The 21289-nt window shown below is 50.3% G+C and overlaps 1 protein-coding gene across 2 annotated transcripts; it reads right to left on the reverse strand.

Annotated features, from left to right (window-relative positions):
* Positions 1–1955: 1955 nt before the first annotated feature.
* On the reverse strand, positions 1956–18376 carry Nudc (nuclear distribution C, dynein complex regulator). 2 transcript variants are annotated; one of them, XM_051171554.1, is made up of 8 exons: positions 18187–18376; positions 11257–11334; positions 5270–5473; positions 5109–5174; positions 3652–3954; positions 2840–2923; positions 2631–2749; positions 1956–2213 (listed from the first exon to the last, which is right to left on the reverse strand). In XM_051171554.1, the coding sequence occupies exons 1-8, from the start codon at positions 18265–18267 to the stop codon at positions 2162–2164; spliced, it is 987 nt and encodes a 328-aa protein (XP_051027511.1). In that variant the 5' UTR covers positions 18268–18376; the 3' UTR covers positions 1956–2161. The 2 variants fall into 2 exon arrangements, with proteins under 2 accessions (XP_051027511.1, XP_051027512.1); XM_051171555.1 differs by lacking the exon at positions 5109–5174.
* Between the last annotated feature and the right edge of the window lie 2913 nt (positions 18377–21289).

Consider the following 21289-nt stretch of genomic DNA (forward strand, 5'->3'; position numbering starts at 1 on the left):
TCTTCTGGCCTGCAGCAGGTACACATGCAGATAGAGCACTCATATACATAAACAAATCTTTTTTAAAGGGGGTGGGGTGGGGACTGGAGAGATGGCTCAGTGGTTAAGAGCACTGTCTGCTCTTCCAGAGGTCCTGAGTTCAATTTCCAGCAACCACATGGTAGTTCACAACCATCCATAATGTGATCTAATGGGCTCTTCTGGACTACAGGCGTACATGCAGGCAGAACACTGTATACCCAAAAAAAAAAAAAAAAAAAAAAAAAAAAGACCAGCTTTAGAACATAAGGAACCATCTACAGGGGCTTTGCCTGGACTGCCTTGCTCAACTGCTTCTAGAAGCCCCTCAGTCTATCCAAGTACCTTATCACTAGTCAGTGGCCCCTCTCACCTCTCCTTGGTGCTCATACAGCTGTTTTTCACCGTAGCTCTTGCTGGCAATTTGAGGGAGTCTGGTGTTTAAAGACTTCCTTGTAGCTAGCAACTGGCCACCAAACCTGGGAGCTGGGCTCCCTGAGGCAAAGGCAGGCTCCCCTTGTTTGGGCACTGGGGCTCCCTTTGTCTGGGGCCCTTACTGTTCCCTTAGCAGACCCTTAGGCACTGGGTCTAGTACAAACCATCAATCACAGCAGCTTGAGGATGAGGTAAGGAGCACACACGTACAGGGCCTGCTAGGTTAGGAAGTCTCAAGTCAGTTTTTCAGCACATTAGCATAAAGTAAGGCCCTGGCTTAAGGATTTTTACTTTCAGTTTTTTATCCCCAGCACTGCAAAAGGAAAAGGGGTGTGATGCTGCTCACCTCTAAGGCCACCTAGGGATGCCAGCAAGGACTGATTGCTGAGTTCAAGGCCAACCAGGGATGTGTGCCCAGACTCTGCCTTAAACAGGGGCGGGGGTTGCTTTACTAGTGTAGAGTATGTGTTATTACAGAGCACAGTCTGTGCTCAGCACCCCCATTCCTATCCAGTTCCAGGCAATTTGACACCCTCTTCTGACCACTGCACCAGGCACACAGATGGTACATATATATAATACAGGCAAAACATTCCCTCACTTTAAATAAATCCATTAGAAGACTACAGGGTAACCACAGTAAGACTTACCGGTCCCTAAACTCTAGCCTTGGCCTAGGAACTAATTTCCCAACAGCTTTGTGACGTAGTTTGCATCCCAGAAAAAGGTCTATCGAAACAGGTACTTACTTATACCTGCACAGCCCCTGTACTCAATAGCCCCCACCCTATGGTGGATGCAGATGCTCCAAGGGCCAGATTTGAGCAGAAGTACCTCTTGGCCCTCTACTGCATAGGCACTGGCTGAGGATGAGTAGGTAAAGCGCCCCACTGGACTGTACCCTGCCTTCCCAGCTCCTGCACCAGGCAGTGGCACTCAGCTTTATTATTCTCCTGCTTCTGGCAGACAGTCCAGTCTGAATTCTTACTTCTGGGACTGGGCTCCTGATAACGTCTACTGGAAATCTGTAGCCAAAAGACTCACCTTTGCTCAGAGAACCCTTGCACACATGGCTCAGTGGAAGGCACTAGCACAAGCCTGGCAACTGAGGTGCATCCCTGGAAACCACATACACATGATGGGACCTGACCCAGAAGGCGGTAGCATGGGTGCATACACATAATAAAAATTAAAACCTACAACCTTTGTCATAGTTCTCCCTAAAGTCACAGAAGCGAGATCCAGGTATCAAGAACCTGCCCTAGATGCTGGGCAGAGGTGGTGCACGCCTTTAATTCCAGCACTCGGGAGGCAGAGGCAGGTGGATCACTGTTGAGTTCGAGGCCAGTCTGGTCTACAAAGTGAGTCCAGGACAGCCAGGGCTACACAGAGAAACCCGGTCTCGAAAAATAAAAACAAAACAACCTGCCCTAATAAGTAGACTGCCAAAGCCCCAGCTCCCAGCAGCAGCCAGGGAGGGGCTAGAGGGAGGACACAGGTGGAGCAGGGAGAACAGTTTTAATGTGTAACAGGCCAAATGGGAGGACAAGACCCCCAAGACCCAGCCCTTCTCCAGTGAAGGCCTGGAGCTCACATGCCTGGCAAGTCCTATGCCTGCCTCAGCAGGTTTCCAGGTCCCAGGAGAAGGTGGGAGAGGAAGCTCACTGGCTAGGGTTCAACTGCAAGAGTTCAGGAAGGCAAACAGGAGCTAGTTGAATTTGGCCTTGGAGAAATCCATCTCTGGGTGTTGATCCATGAACCTAGGAAGCAAAAGTAGGAAAGTGAAGCAATAGCGGCTGTCTTGTCCGTGTCCCACCCCAGCCTATTTCCTGACACTGGGCTGGACACTTTAGAACCAGGGAAAACCTGGAGCCAAGCCAGGCGAGGCCTCGGCTCAAGCCCATTAGCCTTTAGGTAGAAAGTGGAAGAGCCAGCAGTGGCACCAGTTTCCAGTAGGTGGCAATGACGGCCTGTTCCTACTGCTTCCCACTGTGAAGGCAGCCTTGTCCTGGAAGTGGCCCTGCCAAGTGGTCAGAGTAGGCAAGCCAAGGCCACAGAGCCATGAACTTGGCTGATCTGTGCTGGAAGGGGACAGGGCAGTCAGTCCCGCCCAGTGGCATGCTCTCGTCAGCCAGGCCTAAGTGCCCAGCAACACTCCGCAGCCCCGTGTTGCTTACTTCTTCAGGATTTCCTGTTTCTTCTGCTCATCAGAGGTGGGTAAGCCCATGGACTTCTGCCTCTGGTCATACATCATTTTTTCCACCATGCTGCGGGTCTCACTGTCCAGGTCTGAAAGCTAGGCACAGGCAGGGAGAAGAATCAATGAAGCACTGGGCTACACATTGTGAGACGCATAGAGAAGCTTCCCTAGGCAGCCAGGACTCACCTTGGAGTTCTCAGGGTTAATCTTCTTGGTATTGATTTCGGGGTCACTGGTGACCAAGCGGTTCCACCATTCCATCTTGTTGATCTGAGTGGAGGAGGAAGAGAGCCATGGGGCAGGGGATTACAGCTCAGCCTTTTTACAGCTAACCTCTCTCCCATCCACTTCTTGTATCCAAGGCCCATCAGGCCTGTGCTGGAACCAGGGGCACAGAAGGCCCGGCCCTCTGCCCACCCAGCAACTGGGGAAGACACACAGAGGCCAACAGTTACAAAGCAATGAGCAGGGACAAGATAACATGCAGGTGCTCACTCAATGGAAGACAGAAACAAGATAACAGTCGGACCAGGTCTTAAGGCATTAGCAGTAGACAAGAAGGAAAGAAAAAAAAAAAAAAGGCAAAGAACAAAAAAGGAGATCCTCCTGGCTGGGAGGAAAATCACATGCAAGGGCACAGAGGTGAATGAGCTGCAGCGGAAGCTGAGCCCTCTGCGCGCTTACCCTCTCCAAACAGCGCCTTTGTTTACCCCAGTAAATACCCTGCCTCTAGGGAGTGGTGTGGGAAACAATGTGAGCAGATTTTCCCATTTTGTTCACTGTTCTTTCTCCGGTCCTGAGGACAGTGTCTGGCACACAGCAGCTGTCCAAGCATGTGTGGAAGGGACTGAGCCCGTGTGCAAGCACAGTGGGAAAGGAAGAGGCTTGGCACACAAGACTGCTCAACCTGACTCTGCCCACCCTACCCCGAGCAAGGCACACAGGTGCATGGCAGCTGTTTGCTGAGTGCAAAGCAAGGGCAGAGTGAGGACCAGTACCTTCTCCAGATGCACCGTCACCACCTTGCCATCCTCAATGAGCCACGAGCTCTCCTCCACTTTCACTTCATTGTAGAGTTCTCCATCAATCACCGGGGGCTGTCCTTTGAGGCCCACCCGGAGGTGCCGCCGCTGGATGTCCACCACCACGTCCTTCCCCTTCAGCCGGAAGCTGACTCGGAAGGGCACTGCCAGATCTAGTTCCGACAGGGTCTGGGTCCAGCGGTAGTTGGGCAGGTCAGCCCCATTGCCTAGGTTGGGCTTCAGCTTTCCTTTGTCCTCCTCTTCCTCTTCCTCAGCATCCTGTTCACAGTCAGGGGTGCTCAATGACTTACCTGACAGACCAGCGCCCACCAGGCCAGGCCCAGAACTGGACATAACAGCCACAAGAAAACAGACAGACCTAAGCTCGACAAACCTATACACCCTGGGCTGCTGGGAACCAAAGGTAAAACAGGTCCTCACCTCTGCCAAAAGGCTCACACTACACCACATGACAGAGGCCTGTAGCTGGCCCCTGCCCCTCAGCCCTTCATGGTGTCCTGACTGACTCATGACCATTCTAAGAAATATTTTAGGTATATATTTTGCTTACGTGTATGTACCTGCACCATGGGAACGCCTGGTACCCACAGAGTGCAGAAGAGGGCATCAGACACCCAGAACTGAAGTTAGAGATGGCTGTGTGCCACCACTGGGTGCTGAGACCAAACCTGGGTCTTTTGCAAAACCAACAAATGCTTCTGACCACTGAGCCATCTTTTCAGCCCACTTGTGGGTTTTCTTGTCCCAGGATTAAGGCCAGTAGGGTTATCAAAATTTTATAACTTATTAGACAGAGTCAGGGCTGGAGAGACTACTCTTCCAGAGGACCCAGGCTCAAATCCCAGCACCCACATGGCAGCTCACAACTGTTTGTAACTCCAAGACCTGACACTCTCACACAGACATACATGCAGACAAAACACCAATGTACATTTAAAAAAAGACAACCAGACATGGTGGTTCATGCCTTTAACACTAGCACTTGGGAGGCAGAGGCAGGTGGATCTCTCACGAAGCCAGCCTGGTCTACAGACTGAGTTCCAGTTCAGTCAGGGCTACACAGAGAAACCCTGTCTGTGGGGTATGGGTATGGAGATGGATGGGGACAGAGTCTCTTACGTAGGCCTGGTTAGCCTGGAACTCAAGAGAGCTGCCTGCCTCTCCTTCCTGAGTGCTGGCATTACTTTACCTTCTTTTGCGATGGGTTCTCACGATACAGCACAGATTTACATCCATCTGCCTCAGGCCCCAAGTGTTGAGATTACCAGTGTGGGCAAGCACACTGGCTCTGTTCTGGTTTTTCTATGTCTTTGGGGTGGGAAGTATGGAAGTGTGAAGGCTCCCCAAGGGTGAAGGGGGAATCCTGTGGAAAGGACAAAACTGGCAGGCAGGCCCCTGCTGGTCCACCGTACCTGCTTCCCGGGTGTGTCGAGGCTGCCGTTCTTGAGCTGGCCCTCGTGATTCTCTGCATCCTTTTTCTGTGGCAAAGGGCACACAGTTGGAACAAAGCCCTGCTTCCCAGGCCACTGCCCTCAGGGGTACGGTGGAGGGAAAGGAGGGAAGCCCGGCTCACCTGGTCGATCTCCAGCTGCAGCCTCTCTGCCTCCTCATCAGTCAGCTCCTTGATCTGTGGCCCCGGGCTCTCTGCCTTGGCCTCCTTGGCCAGCCTGGCTGCCCGCTCTGCCTTCTCCCGGCGCTCGGTCTCCTGCCGAGCTCGCTTCTCTCTCCGGCCCTTCTGTGCCAACTGGTTGTGGTGGTTAAAAGTCTGTGTGATAAGCTAAGGAGAGCAGCAAAGCATCAGAGCAGGGGACAGTGGCTACCCCTGCCTTACACCCGCTGTTGGGTACTACAGCTGCACATTGGTGGGGACAGTGCTTGTAGCAGCTTTGTTATAAGCAGAACTCAAGCTCAGCCCTTCTGGGAAGCCTTCCATGAGCACCCAGGCGATACTTCCTGTCCCCGACTGGCTCTCTTCCTGCCTCTGTCCATCTAGGGCATGTAGCTATACAGATGGTGGTGCTCAAAGGCACCCAGAATCAGCAGGTTAGACTTCTGATTTCAAGTCCTTTCATGTCCACTGAACAAGCCTCCCATGATGCTTCAACCCCAGCCCTGTAGATGGCCTTCTGCCACCCAATGCTGACCCACAGCACCTGTCCCAGGTGTGGACCATGACCCTGAGTCATCCCTGTCTCTCTAGATGGAGCCTTGGCACATGCTGTTCTCACCTGCTTGAGACCTTTGCTTTACTCACTGGCCATGCCCCAGGGCCAGCTCAAATGTCTCTTGAGTTTTGCCTTCCACCTGCTCTGAACAGACTTAGAAAATACAACTCTGTGGCCACCCACACTGAATACACAGTGCACACCTCCACCACCTCCACCCCCATCTCCCAGGGCAGCCACCACATGACCAAGGCTCACCAAACCATCTTCTAAGCACCTCTGCACCTAACCTGGAGGGTGAGCACAGTCACAGAAGTCACCTGAGATTCTGCCAAATGCCCCACACTCTCATTCTTCTGTGACCCTTCCTCCCCTCACTCCCAGGTCCCAGCCCTATGCCACCCAAAGAAGCTTCAGATTGCAAGGGAAAAAAAAAAAAAAAAACCACCCAAAGTGACAGCAATATGAATAACAATGGAGCTGGGTGGTGGCGCATGCCCTTAATCCCAGCAGTTCCACGCCAGCCTGGTCTACAAAGTAAGTTCCAGGACAGCCGAGGCTACACAGAGAGACCCTGTGTCAAAAAAAAAAAAAAAAAAGTCAAGTACCAATGGGAGTGAGAGGAATAAGGCACACAGAGGCCATGCTGCTGTGGAGAGAGACAACAGGTCATGAAGCTGCTCTGCCACAGGGACTTGTCCCCAGCTTCTAGCCATGGGGACCTTGAACTCAAGCCATTTGACAATCAGTGGCCAACGAGGGGCAGGAACAGGGACCTCCCTCTTCCAGTCCCATAAATCATGTCACAACCCTCTTGTCCTATTACTTCCTAGGCACTAGGGTTAAAAGAGGGCAGAGATAAGCCAGCAGGCAAAGTCTAGGCCTCTTCCCAATGCCCTCCCACCAAAGAACTCCTCAGCGGTGGCCTAAGCGGAAGCTGTGTAGGTCATGGAGCCGAGTGGCAGTCAATGACACACTGTCAGGATCCACGGGCATTCTGTGCCTGGTGGGTGAACACGGGGGTTTTCTTTACTGAGCTGACAGGACAAGAATGGTTCCACTAGGCTGGCACAGCAGACTGCACAGCCACAGAAACCCAGCCCACACTGACCACACTCAGGGCAGTGGACAAGAGGAGACTCCAAATGATCAGGGACACTCAGGAAGGGGGCCCTGCTGATTCTGTCTTCTGGCCCCCACCTACCAATCTCTCTCCCTTTCCCAGCCTGGGTTAGAGTGGCATACATGGCCCCAGGAGACGCCTAGAGCTGGGATGGGGGAGACACAGTCGGCAGGTCCTCACCTAAGTAACAGACAGAGCCAGCCTGGCATCTTTCCACCCTTACCCACCCCACAAGCCAGTACCCCAGCATCCTTCACCTTTCTCCTCCTCAGAAACTCCTCATTTTGAGAGATTAACAATGGTTATCCAAGCCGGGCGTGGTGGCGCACGCCTTTAATCCCAGCACTCGGGAGGCAGAGGCAGGCGGATCGCTGTGAGTTCGAGGCCAGCCCTGGTCTACAAAGTGAGTCCAGGATGGCCAAGGCTACACAGAGAGACCCTGTCTCGAAAAACCAAAAAAAAAAAAAAAAAAAAAAAAAAAACAATGGTTATCCAAGTGAGCAAGGCCAGACCCAATCTATGACACCACCTAGCGCCAGTCTTAAGGCCCCGGCTGTTTCCTCTCCTTCCAGAAGCAGCCTCACACAGAACGGCCCACTACTCCCCGGCCTGCAGCCTATGATACCCAGTCTCTGCCCAGGTCCTGCTTGGCCAGCCCCTTGCTGACTTTGACTTCCTCTTTCTTCAGCCCTCAAGGTCAGACCTCTATGCATCACAGTGATGCTCACCAAACCCAACTGGAGCGCGTGCGAGAGAGAGAGAGAGAGAGAGAGAGAGAGAGAGAGAGAGAGAGAGAGAGAGAGAGAGAGAGAGTGTGTGTGTGTGTGTGTGTGTGTATGTGTGTGTGTGTGTGTGTGTGTGTGTGTGTGTTTTATGCTGGAATAGACTCGTCTTTAATCCCAGGAGACAGAGACAAGCAGATCTCTGAGAGCAAGGCCAGCCTGGTACAGAGCAAGTTTCAGGTAAAGAAAAGCTTTAATCCCAGTACTCAGAAGACAGGCACACAGGTCTCTGAATTCTTGTCAGTGCTGTTCAGGCAGAGTGAGTGGGAGGCAGTGTAGTGGAGTTGAGTTTGTGAAATTCAGAGGCAGTTTTCACCGGGAGAGTTTTCAGAGAAAGGCTGAAGAGAGAACAAGCTAGACACGGAGCTGAATGCAGAATAATTTTACAAACCATTTCTTACCTAGCTGCTAACGAGGAAGTGTATCTGGCCAAATGGTTGGGGAACTTAAACAGCCAGGCATAGCGGCTCACTCCTGTAACTCTGGCACTCACAAAGCAGAGGCAGGAGATCACAGGCTAGTTGTGCCCCACATATTGAGACCCTGACTGTGGGTGGGAGTGGGGATACACCTCAACACATAATAACAACAAAGAACTCAGTATCCCTAACCAATATCCAAAGGCAAACAGGAGGGCCACTAAGCTAGGGAGAGGAAGTCAGGGAAGCAATGAGATGGAGCGGACAGCAGTGTGTTTACATGGGGCCTGATGCTGCGGCTGCTCCCAGCCTCATAAAGTATCAAAGCCAAGCTGGCCCGTGTCCTTTAACACAGATTTCCCTCTTGACTGGCTTGTAACCTCCTGATACACATTTGCTCAAGCCCATGAGTTTTGTTGTTGTTTTTAAAGATTTATTTATTATGTATACAGCGTTTCTCCTGCATGTACACCTGCAGGCCAGAAGAGGGTGTCAGATCACATTATAGATGGTTTGAGCCACTATGTGGTTGCTGGGAATTGAACTCAGGACCTCTGGAAGAGCAGCAGCCAGTGCTCTTAACCTCTGAGCCATCTCTCCAGCTCCAAGTGGGAGAAACCCACCTCATGGGTCACCTTGGAGACTCCCTAGTAATTACTGTTTAATGACATCACCGTTCTTTCCTTCCTTTGTAGCCACTTCTCTCACTATTTGGTTCTGTGCAGAGGCTATGCAGGTAGAGGCCTCACTCTGCTTTCAGCATAGCCTCTGTACAGGCATGACCAACAGCTGATGTGTCAGATAGAAACCACTGAATGTTTTTACTTCCAGACTACATAACAGTCTGGGGAGAAAAATTAGCAAAACAAGCCTGGAAGCCCACCTGCCAGCACCCCAGGAATCTACTGAGCAAAGAAACACTAGTGCCATCAGGGTACAGGAGCTGCAGCAAGAGACTAAGTCTGTGTCCCACGTTCTTGACACACTCAGCTCCTAAGTCTGCGGTATTTCCAGACTGGCAGTACATCTTAGGGTGGACTGAAGCCATGGCTGTCAGAACCCTGTGTCATGGCTCAGGGCAGGCTGGCTGCTGGAAGACTCCTCAGGAGCTGAGGGCCGGATCAGCAGAGAAAAGCCGCAGGCGGAGGTGCTGAACAGCCAAGGACATAGTAGTTAATCATGCTCGCACAATGAAACCTCCATGAGAACCAGGCATGGTAGTGCACGTCTTTAATGCCAGCACTCAGGAGGCAGAGAAAGAAAAAAAGAAAGAAAGAAAGAAAAGAAAGAAAACTCCATGAAACTCCCTACAGGATGGAATCTAGACCATTCCTAGCTGCTGAACATGGAGATCCTGGGAAGAAAGCACAAGTCCAGAGAGGAGATGAGAACACCACACCCTCACACCGTGTGTGTGTGTGTGTGTGTGTGTGTGTGTGTGTGTGTGTGTGTGTGTGTGTGTGTGTGTGTGTAAAGCAGATTGCACAAGCCAGGCTGGTCTCAAACCCTCCTGCCTCTGCCTCATGAGTGCCTCCAAGTATGTAGAACTGGAAGGAGAGGACAGGAAGCACCCCACACGCTCTGGTCCGTCTCACGGGCTCTCAGCAAACCAGTCTGGGTGTGTGCTGGACGTGAGCAGGGAAGAACAGGCTTTTTATTTTAAGGTCTCTCGTGCCATTCAGGAGGCAGAGGCAGGCGGAGCCTGTGAGGTGGAGGCTGGCCTGGAGAGCAGGGGCTGCTCAAGCAGACTCTCTCAAAAGCAAAATCAAAACAAAACATGAAAACCCTTTAATCCCAGCACTCAGAAGGCAGAGGCAGGTAGATTTCTGTGAGTTCAAGGCCAGCCTGGTCTACAGAGTAAGTTTCAGGACAGCCAGGGTTGTACAGAGAAACCGTGTTTCAAGGACAAAATAAACAAACTCACCTTAATTATGTGGATATCTCTGTGCTGGTGTGCAAATCTGAGTACAAGTGGCCAGGAAGGCACTGGATCCTCTAAAGCTGGTTACAGGCAGCTGTGAGCTACCTCCGGTGATGCTGGGAAAGTCCGCTTCCGCCCTACCTCTTACACAGTGCCTTCTCCTCAGGCCCCTCCACCCTCTGTCATTTTGAATAACATTATGAGGGACACAGGTGTGTGCAAGCAAGTCCTCCAAATCTTGCCCAGAACAGAACTGCTGGGTCTGGTAATTTCTATTTTTGTACTTGAGGAGCTGCTGGGTGTTTTCCACAGCACAGACCGTCTGATAGTCCTGCCCACTGTGCCCAGCAAGTCCAACTTGTGCACATCTTTGTCAACACTTAATTGCTGTTGCTATTGTGTCTTTTTTAAGTGTGCTGGGCTGGTCTCAAACATGCAGGCTTAAGCCACAGTCCTGCCTCAGCCTCCACAGTAAGTGTGTGTGCAGGGCACACTGCTTTTCCTGTGTTTTTGATGGGAACCATCTTAATTAGTTTGAGGTAGAAGCTCATTTTGACATGGGAAAAAGGGGTAGTAGAGTTATCTGACACAGGATCTAGTGATGCAGCCCAGGTTGACTATTTAGCCAAGGATAACCCTTAACTCCCAATCCTGTGCCATCTCCTCCAAAGTGCTGAGATTACAGGCCTGAGTCACTGTGCTTGTAATTTTTTAACTTTTGCTCTTTTTTTGAGATAGGGGTCTCATTCCATAGCTCAAGGTGTCCTCAAAATCACTGCTAGGATTACAGGCGTGCATCACCATGCCTGATTTTTGTTTTTGTTTTTGCCATGCCTGGTTTTACACTTGAAGCTGTAATGTCTGTCCACTCCTCCCAGCCAGACAACGGGTAAGAGCCTTGTGGGGGTGAAGGGTGGGTCAGAGAGAAGGCAAGCCCACAGCACACTGGTCTCCACGCAACTTCCCCTACAACTCAGCTCAAGACTGCAGAGTGTAAACACCCATCCATAAAGTGGGGGTGGCTGACACCACTAAACTGCTCAGGAACCACAAGAAATTCCTGGGCAAAGGATAGAGCCAGAAGGGGGAGTGCCTCAGTGACATTCCCTTCCCCAGACCCACCCAAGGAAAGGGGGTCCCCAGCACTCACCTTCTCTGCCATCCCCTCTTCTCCTCCAATGAAAAAGTCTGTTTTGCGTCGAAGGAAGCTGAAGAAGGTATTCACAAGCTGAAAGACAGAGGCGGCGGCTGAGGGCCTAGGGCTCAGGACAGGGGTCTGCACTGCACACACTTCCTAGTTCAGGAGAGAATTTGAGCTTGGGCATTTCACTTCTCACCCTCCCGCTAAAGAGGGAGGCCCTGTAGTCCCTTCAGCCAGAACCTTCCACCTGAAAGAAAAACCACTCACTTCTTGTGTGTGTGTGTGTGTGTGTGTGTGTGGTGCTGGACCCACCAGACACACCCCCTCTGCACCGGGATCTGAAATGCCTAGACCAGACCTTCCTCTCTAGACAGGAAAGCCACTCAAAGGGCTGTGAGGTGGCTCAGTGGGAAGGGCCCTTATTGTACAAGTCTGACAGCTGAGTTCAACTGCCCAGAACGACAGTGTGAGAAAAGAAACAGCAGCCAGGCGTGGTGGCACACGCCTTTAATCCCAGCCTGGTCTCAAAAGCAAGTCCAGGACAGCCAGGACTGTTACACTGAGAAACCCCGTCTTGAAAAACCTCAGATACAGTGGCACACACCTTTAATCCCAGCCTTTGGAAGGCAGGTGGGATCTGAGTTCAAGGCCAGCTTGGTCTAGAATTTGAATACGGAGAATTCTAGGTTGACAAAGGATAGTGAAGCCTTGCCACAACAAAAATGTGTGGCAGATGTCCATAATCCCAGCTAACACAAGAAGAGAGTTCAAGGCCAGCCTTAGTTATGTGGCAAATTTCAGGCATCCTAAGTTATATGAGATCAGGCCCCCACCAAACCAAACGAACAAGGAGCATATTGAGATGACTCAATAGCACTTAGCAACATTCTTTCCCAGAATCCACATGGAAGGAAGAAACCAACTTTCAAGTTGTCCTCTGACCCCCAAAGGCACATAATAGCACACGAACACACATACCCTACACAAAATACAAACCACCGCCACCCGACGCCCGGCCAGGGGCTGGAGGTGCAGTTCCGCTGGTAGAGGGCTTACCTAGCATGCTTGAAGCCATGGTCTCCCAGCAATCATAAAACCAAGCACAATGAGGAATGCTTGTAAGCCTCCCACTTGAAAGCAAGGGAACTGGGAGGCCAGCATGGGGCACATGAGACTTCATCTCATAGTAGTGACAATCCTGGTTAAGTAGCAGCACTCAGAAGGACTGATGGACCAGGGGTTAAGCAGGTGACCCTGTCTTCCACAAAGGAAGGCGAGCAGGAGATGTGCTCCGCATCTGCCAACGATGTTCCTAACTTTGTAACCTTGATCCTCAGACCTCCTACGGAGCAGATGGAGCAGTGAGCAGCCAGTGACAAGGGTGAGCCTCTTAAGCAGTAAGTCTCAGAGGCTGAAAACATTCTAGGCCTAGATGAGCAGGCAGAAGCAATAAGCCTCCAAGACAACAACTGAAGTAGGCGAATAAAAGTTCCTTTTACACTTCCCACTTACATTTTAAACTCCCCCTCGCCTCGCCCCCCTGAGTCAGGGCTTCTCTGTGTAGCCTTGGTTGGTTTGGACTCACTTTGTAGACCAGGCACAGTGACACAGCTGCCTCTGCCTCCTGAGTGTTTTTTTTTAAACTGGAAAAACCTGTTTCTAGTTGGGGTGTGGCTAAGCTTTGGCACACACCATTAATCAAAGAGCATTCTGCTTAAATATTGTGAACAGAACTAAATAAAGTCAACCATATGTCAAGAGGTGGAGCAAGTAACCAGTTGACAGGGAGTGAACATAGGATTATTAAGAAAACAGAGGAAGAGGAGTAAGGAGGACAGACAGACGCACGGGATGTAGGAGGGCGGGGCTTTCAGTCTGAGGGAGGTTGTTCAAGTCTGCATTCCTTCTGGGACTTCGGCTGAGGAGGAAGTCGGGGGGGGGGGGGGGGGAGGGGTGGCATTTCTGCTGCTCTGAGGCAGCAGACTTTCACCTCATCTAGCTCCTGAGTCTTTAGTGGTAAAGCTGAACACTTGAGATTTTGTTTAAAGCAACGTTTGACACGCAACAGGTTCCTCTCTGGAGCTGAGCAGGCTTGGATGGTGGGATGCGACCTGCGTTGAGTGCTGCTGCTGGGTGCTGTGGGGTCAGTCAGCTCCCAAAAGCAATATGGCTACAACTGGGAAGACCAAAATATTGAAGAGCATTTTCCAAGGTCTGGAGTCCATGTAAGAGGGCTATGGGCTTACCATGGAAATGGTAAAAACAAGTGTCACACGTGGCAGCTGAGGCAGGAAGCTCAGAGCTCACACCCTCAACCTGCAGCATAAAGCGGAGTGGGAACTAGAACTGGTGTGTGGCTGTGAACCCTAAAGGCCACCCCAATGACATATTTCCTCCAGCAGGACAGCATTTACTAAATTTTTCCAAATACAACTACCAAGTAGAAGGACTGACTTTCTGACTTCAAGCCTGCATGCCTGCCTTCTGTTACATGAACCAATTGAGGATGAAGAAAACCTCTGTAGGGAAGCCTTACGTGACTCAACATCTGAGACACAGGAATGAATGCTTAGACAAAAACATCCAGAGCTGGGCATGGTGGCACACAACTTTAATACCAGCACTTGGGAGGCAGAGGGAGGTGGATCGCTCTAAGTTCAAGGCCAGCCTGGTCTACAAAGGGAGCCCAGGACAGCCAAGATTACAGGCTACACAGAGAAACCCTGTCTCAAACAAAAACAAAAAATAAATTAATTAATTAAAAGGGGGGGGGGGGAGGAAACATTCAGGAGTAAATGTATTTATTTAACAATAACCATTTGGCACCCAATGTAGGGCTCAAACCCTGGGATTAAGAGTCCCAAACTCCAGCCGGGCGTGGTAGCACCCAAGGCAGAGGCAGGTGGATCTCTGTGAGTTCAAAGCCAGCCTTGTCTACAAAGCAGAGTCCAGGACAGCCAAGACTACACAGAGAAACCCTATCTTGGGTCTGGTGGGGGTGGGGGGATGGGTGTTAAAATTTGCCAGGGAACAAATTCAGAATAAATCAATAAGAATGACAGATTACAGCACTAGAGAGACGGCTCAGTAGTTATGAGCACCAGCTGCTCTTCCAGAGGAGCTGGGTTCAATCCCCAGCACCCATGACAGCTTACAAGTGTCTGTAACAGCTTCATGGAGTCCAACACCCTCACACAGACATACATGCAGGCAAAACAACAATGCACATAAAAATAAATTTATAAAAAAATGAAGAATGAGGGCTGGAGAGATGGCTCAGAGGTTAAGATCACTCACTGGCTGCTCATCCAAAGGTCCTGAGTTCAATTCCCAGCAGCCACATGGTGGCTCACGACTATCTGTAATGAGATCTAGTGACCTCTTCTGGAGTGTAAGCACACATGTAGGCAGAACATTGTATACATAATAAATAAATAAATCTTTAAAAAAAAAAGATAGAATACACATTCAAAAACATTTTCTAAATTAAAAAAAAAAAGGGGGGGGGGGTGGAGGGGCTCGGGGAACTAACCAGAACAACTCTCTGAGAATAACTATTTGAAGGAGAGCCAGGTGCAGTGGAGCACACCTGTAATCCCAGCACTCGCAAGACAGAGGCAGGTGGATTGTGGTGAATTTGAGACTAGCCTGGTCTACAGAGAGAGTCCAGGACAGCCAAGGCTACACAGAGAAACTGTCTTGAAAAACCATTAAGAAAAGGAAAGAATCCACAGCCAGGTGGAGGGTCATCCAGCTTCCTGTAGTGTTTTCAGGTGAGTCTGAAGCAGGTCACTTGGAACGAAGTTTGTAGACCTCGAGTGGACTTACTAGATTGTAGTCCTCAAACCCTTCAGAGATCTGCTAACATGGCATTTAAAACATTTAAGTTTCAACAGGGCGTGGTGGCGCACGCCTGTAATCCCAGCACTCAGGGGAGGCAGAGGCAGGCTGACCACTGAGTTCGAGGCCAGCCTGGTCTACAAATTGAGTCCAGGACAGCAAAGGCTACACAGAGAAACCCTGTTTCAAGGGGAAAAAAACAAAATAAAATAAAAAGGTTCCATTTCCTACCATTCCTAACAGTAACCCTGAGGCCTCCAAATAGATGGGGCTGTCTGCAAAGACAACCCCGCCCGCACTGTGGTGACCGCACTGTGCACAAACGGCCCCTTGCTGCCGCCGCCGCCACAAAGTTCTGCGTGAACAGTGGGCACCTTCCGGTTGACTGCTGTGTTCTATCTGGCCAGGATGGCCACTAGGCTGACTAACACCACCCGAAGATCAGCTTCAGACTACAAACTGCTCAAAACATTCAACTTGCTGAGTTCATATGACTGACATGAACAATTTACAGAACTTTAACTCAAAAATACTTAATCTTAAGGCTGCAGAATACAACCAAGCTGGACGCTTTGGAAAGCTTGGCAGAAATAGCTTCTTTAGTATAAACAGTTTTTCTGTGTTAGAGTTAAAATCTTTGCTTTTTACTTAGACAAGAAAGGGAAAATATTTGATCAAATGTGAACCCCAAGATTGTGTTATTTATTGGAAAAAGGGGGAAATATTTCATCAAATATGAACTCCCAAGTGTTTCTAGTTGTGCTATGGCTGAGCCTTAGCACATACCTTTACTTGAAGAGCTTTCTGCTTGAATATTGTGACCAGGACTAAATAAAGTCCACTATAGGTCAAGAAGCAGAAGTAACCAGTAGACAGGAAGTGAAGTGAACATAAGATTATTAAGAAAGCCAGGCGGGGCTGGAGAGATGGCTCAGAGGTTAAAAGCACTGACTGCTCTTCCAGAGGTCATGAGTTCAATTCCCAGCAACCACATGGTGGCTCACAACCATCTATAATGAGATCTGGTGCCCTCCTCTGGCTTGCAGGTATACATGCAGGTAGAGCACTGTATACATAATAATAAATAAATAAATCGTAAAAAAAAAAAAAGAAAGAAAGCCAGGCACACAGGAGGCAGAGGGTGGCGAATCACTGTGAGTTCAAGGCCAGCCTGGTCTACAAAGTGAGTCCAGGACAGCCAAGATAACATAGAGAAACCCTGTTTCAAAAAACCAAAAAAGGAAAAAGAAAACTAAATGAAAACCCATCCCCAGTGACCAGTGGCAGTAACCCGCTCAGGTCAGGGGCGTGGGGTCTAGTTTGGGTCAACCTGCCCCTCCGGTGCTTATAGAATGAAAGATCTGTGAGAACTGCCACACGCAGCTCTTTTCGGTTTGACCATCTGTGCCAGCTGCTCTTTGCGGCTTGTAAACCGCACTGTGTGAACTAGGTCTGGTCACTCAGAATAAGCTATGAGCTATCTGGGGGTTATTATACTTGGGGGTTTCACTGTAACTTGCTATATAGACCAGGCTAGCCTTTGAGATGTAGCAATTCACCTGCCTCTTCCTCCCCTGTACCAAGACTATTCACACACACAATCACATCCAACACTGATTCATGCTTCTGAAATGTTCCTTGTGGGCCAGCAAGATGGCTCCCTGGGTAAAAGTGACTGCTGCAAAAGCCTGCCAACTGTATCCTTAGAACCCACACACAGGATGGGTGTGGTGGCGCACATGCTTAATCCCAGCACTCGGGAGGCAGAGTCAGGTGGATCACTGAGTTCGAGGCCAGCCTGGTCTACAAAGCGAGTCCAGGACAGCCAAGGCTACACAGAGAAACCCTGTCTCAAAACAAAACAAAACAAAAAAAGAAATGTTTTTGTTTTTCTTTTTCCAAGACAGGGTTTCTCTGTGTAACCTTGGCTGCCCTGGAACTCTCTCTGTAGACCAGGCTGGCCTCGAACTCAAAAGATCTACCAGCTTCTGCCTCCCAAGTGCTATAAATTAAAGGCACACCGGTGCCAAATAATACTTTTTTGGTTTTTTTTGGTTTGGTTTGGTGGTTTTTTTTGTTTTGTTTTTCGAGACAGGGTTTCTCTGTGTAGCCCTGGCTGTCCTCGAAACTATCTTTGTAGATCAGGCTGTCCTCAAAATCACAGAGATCCACCTGCCTCTGCCTCCCAGAGTAAATAATACATTTTTAAAGCAAGAAGTTTTCTGTGTATATAAGTAACTCCCCGAAGGTAAGACCTGGTCTCTGTCCGTGTCTGCATACCCAGGATTACGTGGCTGGTACAAGATAATGAGAAACCCTTGATGAACAAGCCTTTATTTCTATGAACTTGGGGCTTTCCCTTGAAGGTGCTACTCTAAAATTCAAGAAAACTAGGAGCCAAGTAGCGTGGCCCACATCCAAACCTCAGAACATGGAAGACAGAGGCAGGAGGTATTGGAAGTCACTTTGGTCTATATAGCCAGTTCAGGACGTGCCAAGGCTACACAGCAAGACCCTGACTAAAAAAAACAAAAGGAAAAACCAAGTACTGCTACTCCTAAGTTTCACTTGACAGACAACTGAGGCTAAACCAGGCAGAAAGCGTAACCTAGAAGGCAAAAAAAAAAAAAAAAAAAAAAAAAAAGAAAGAAAGAAAAAAAGTCTACAGGTCTCCAGTTCACTTCCCCAGTATACTTTCAAGTATAAAGGGGCCACGTGTTAACCTCCCACCCCCCCCAACCCCCGCTGTAACTACACTACGCAGTGTCGATATGTAGGCTCCACTCTGGGTAAGATGCAAATCACTTCTAGGACAGTTGGTCCAGCGATACTCTGGAGAGAGAGTAACCATTAAAATGCACGCAGGAGCACCCGTGGAGCGCAGAGTGGATGCGGAAGCTCTGGGGTCACTCTGGGTCAACGAAATTATTCTTGGGGGGCTAGGGAGTAAGACTTCGCCCTGGGAGGAGGACCGGAAGCTGGGGCGCGGGGGGAACAATCTGCGGGGCACCGGGGACCTGCGCGACCGGGGGTGAGGGGGGGGGGGTCTCGGCCGTCCACGGCGGAGAAGGTGCTGGGGCGCGGGGCCACGCCGTTTACCTCCTGCACGCCGCCCTCGTGCTGCTGCGCCATGGCCAGCAGCATTCCATCGAAGCGCTCCTCTTCTTGCTCCCCTCCCATCGCGCTAGGTTCCAAGCTCCGCACTCCCGCTCAGCGACGCCCGCGCTCAGTTCGGCACGGCTCGCGTCCGGCCCAACGGTTCCCCTCGCTAGCCTTCCGCAGCGGAGCCGGAAACACGCACCACCGGCCCGGCCGCCCGGGTCCGCCCTTCCCTGCTCTCGTCCCGCCTCCCCGCCCATCGGTGGCCATTGAGCTCCCGGAACACAGCCCGCTTCACCGGTCATTGGCTAACCCGAGGAGCAAATCAACAGGCGCGGCCGTAAAGCGGTGGGCGGGGCTTGAGGCCGCAGAGTTTGGCTTGAGTTGCTATGGTCACCGGATACCTCCCTGGGTGCCTTCTAGAAAGCTCTGAACTCACTTTTTGTTGTTGTTGTTGTTGTTTTTTTTTTTTTTGGTTTTTCGAGTGAACTCACTTCTTGATAGGGCTGGAAGATAAAAGAGAAATTTTGGTCAAGTGGGTACCTTCAACTGCCTCTTCCTACAAGCGGCAGTTGAGACCCAGGAAGAAATCACTCACCAGAAGGGACAGCCTGCTCCTTCATACTAGGCCAGGCTTTAAGAAAAGAGCACAAGGGCTGGAGAAATGGCTCAGAGATTAAGAGCACTGGCTGCTCTTCTAAAGGTCCTGAGTTCAATTCCCAGCAACCACATAGTGGCTCACAACCATCTATAAGGGGATCTGATGCCCTCTTCTGACCTGCAGGCGAAATGCTGTATACATAACAAACAAGTAAATCTTTTTTTGTTTGGTTGTTTTTTGCTTTTGGAGACAGGGTCTCTCTGTGTTAGCCTTGTCTGTCCTGGACTCACAGCGATCCGTCCGCTGGTGGCGCACGCCTTTAATCCCAGCACTCAGGAGGCAGAGGCAGGCGGATCGATGTGAGTTCGAGGCCAGCCTGGTCTACAAAGTGAGTCCAGGACAGCCAAGGCTACACAGAGAAACCCTGTCTTGAAAAAAAAAAAAAAAAAAACCCAGCTGTAGGCAAGCCCGTAGGGTATTTTCCTAATTAGTGATTGCTGGGGGAGGGCCCAGCCCAGTGTAGGTAATGCCACCCCTAGGCTAGTACTCTAGCAGGCTGAGAGGAGTAAGCCCTAAGCAGCATTCCTCAGTGGGCTCTGTAGCAGCTCTTGCCCTGTTTGAGTTGCTGTCCTGACTTCCTTCAATGACAGACTACAATGTGGAAATGTAAACCAAATAAACTTTTTCCTTCCCAACATGATTTTGGTTTTGTGTTTTGGTTTTTGTTTGTTTGTTTTGTTTTGTTTTTGTTTTTCGAGACAGGGTTTCTCTGTGTAGCCTTGGCTGTCCTGGGCCCCAATTTGGTTTTGATTGTGGCATTTTTGTGACAACAATAGAAACCCTAAGAAGTGCAAGATGGGCCGGGCGTGGTGGCACACGCCTTTAATCCCAGCACTCAGGAGGCAGAGGCTGGTGGATTGCTGTGAGTTCGAGGCCAGCCTGGTCTACAGAGTGAGTCCAGGACAGCCAAGGCTACACAGAGAAACCCTGTCTCAAAAAAAACAAAAAAAAAAAAAAAAAGAAGAAGTGCAAGACGGCCTGGACTTCTCCAAGCAAATGGCGCTAAGCAGACTCTGGGCTACAGCGATCCCAGCCGCAGCCCTTTCTCACCCTCCAGGGATCCCACAGATGACACCTGGCCTTAAGGTCACACCCAGGCACAGGAACTGCAGCTCCCCACAGTAAGAGGGACCTAGCTTCTAGCCTGGTGGAGGGCTTCCTCCTTCTCAGCTTCCTCTTCCAGAATGAGTGCTAGCCCCCAGAAACCCCCTCAGTGCACAGGGGGGATGGCATGGGGGAGGAGGCAGGGGAAAAGAGGTGTGCTGAGAGCCCCACAGACAATGAGGAAAAGCACTGTCAAAGCAGAGTGAAACTTTCCATGAAGCTTAAAAGTAAGAAAATTAACTGGGCAGTAGTGGTGCACGCCTTTAATTCCAACACTCAGGAGACAGAGACAGGTGGATCTCTAAGTGCGGGGCTAGCCAGGTCTACAGAGTGAGTCCAGGACAGCCAAGGCTATACACAGAAACACTGTCTCAAAAAACAAAAACAAACAAACAAAATGTACTGTATTTTCCAGCAATTAAGACAATTGAGCATATAAGACAACCCCCAAGGTTTTTGGTTTGGTTTGGTTTGGTTTGGTTTTTTGAGACAGGGTCTCTCTGTGTAGCCTTGGCTGTCCTAGACTCACTTTGTAGACCAGGCTGGCCTCAAACTCACAGCAATCTTCTGCCTCTGTCTCCCGAGTGCTGGGATTAAAGGCGTGCGCCACCACGCCCAGCCTCCCAACTTTTCTAGTTAAAATATTGTTTGGAATATACTCACCAATAAGACTACCCCTCTTCCAACTCACACCCTGTGCAGCACACTGGGGCATGTTTCTATTTGCAGGCAGGGAACAGATAGCCAGGCACTCCATTAAATGCCAGCAGACAGCCAGTGCCAGCCTACACTTCTCCTTAAAGGCACAGTCCACACTCAACCTGACAATGTGCAGCCCTCCAGGTCAAATGGGTGGGTTCTGGTGGAAAGCAACTCCATGCTCACATCCTCCTCCTCGAGGTACAGAAAGATGTGTGCAGCTTGTTCCTCTCTGCTTCCTACTCCCCATGCAGAGCGGGGACTTGGCTGTGGCACCCCCTACTGTATGTACCAGACATATGAAGCAAGGGGAAGCAAGCTGCAGGTAAGTACCCAACCTATAAGACAACCCCTGACTTTGGCACAGATTTTCTGGGGTTAAAAAGTTGGCTATATTGGCCGGGCAATGGTGGCGCACACCTTTAATCCCAGCACTCGGGAGGCAGAGGCAGGCGGATCGCTGTGAGTTCAAAGCCAGCTTGGTCTACAAATCTAGCCCAGCAGAGCCAAGGCTACACAAAGAAACCCTGTCTTGAAAAAACAAAACCAAGAAGCCGGGCGTGGTGGCGCACGCCTTTAATCCCAGCACTCGAGAGGCAGAGGCAGGCGGATTGCTGTGAGTTCGAGGCCAGCCTGGTC

Source organism: Acomys russatus, chromosome 29 (assembly GCF_903995435.1).
Source record: "Acomys russatus chromosome 29, mAcoRus1.1, whole genome shotgun sequence".
NCBI classification, from domain to species: domain Eukaryota; kingdom Metazoa; phylum Chordata; class Mammalia; order Rodentia; family Muridae; genus Acomys; species Acomys russatus.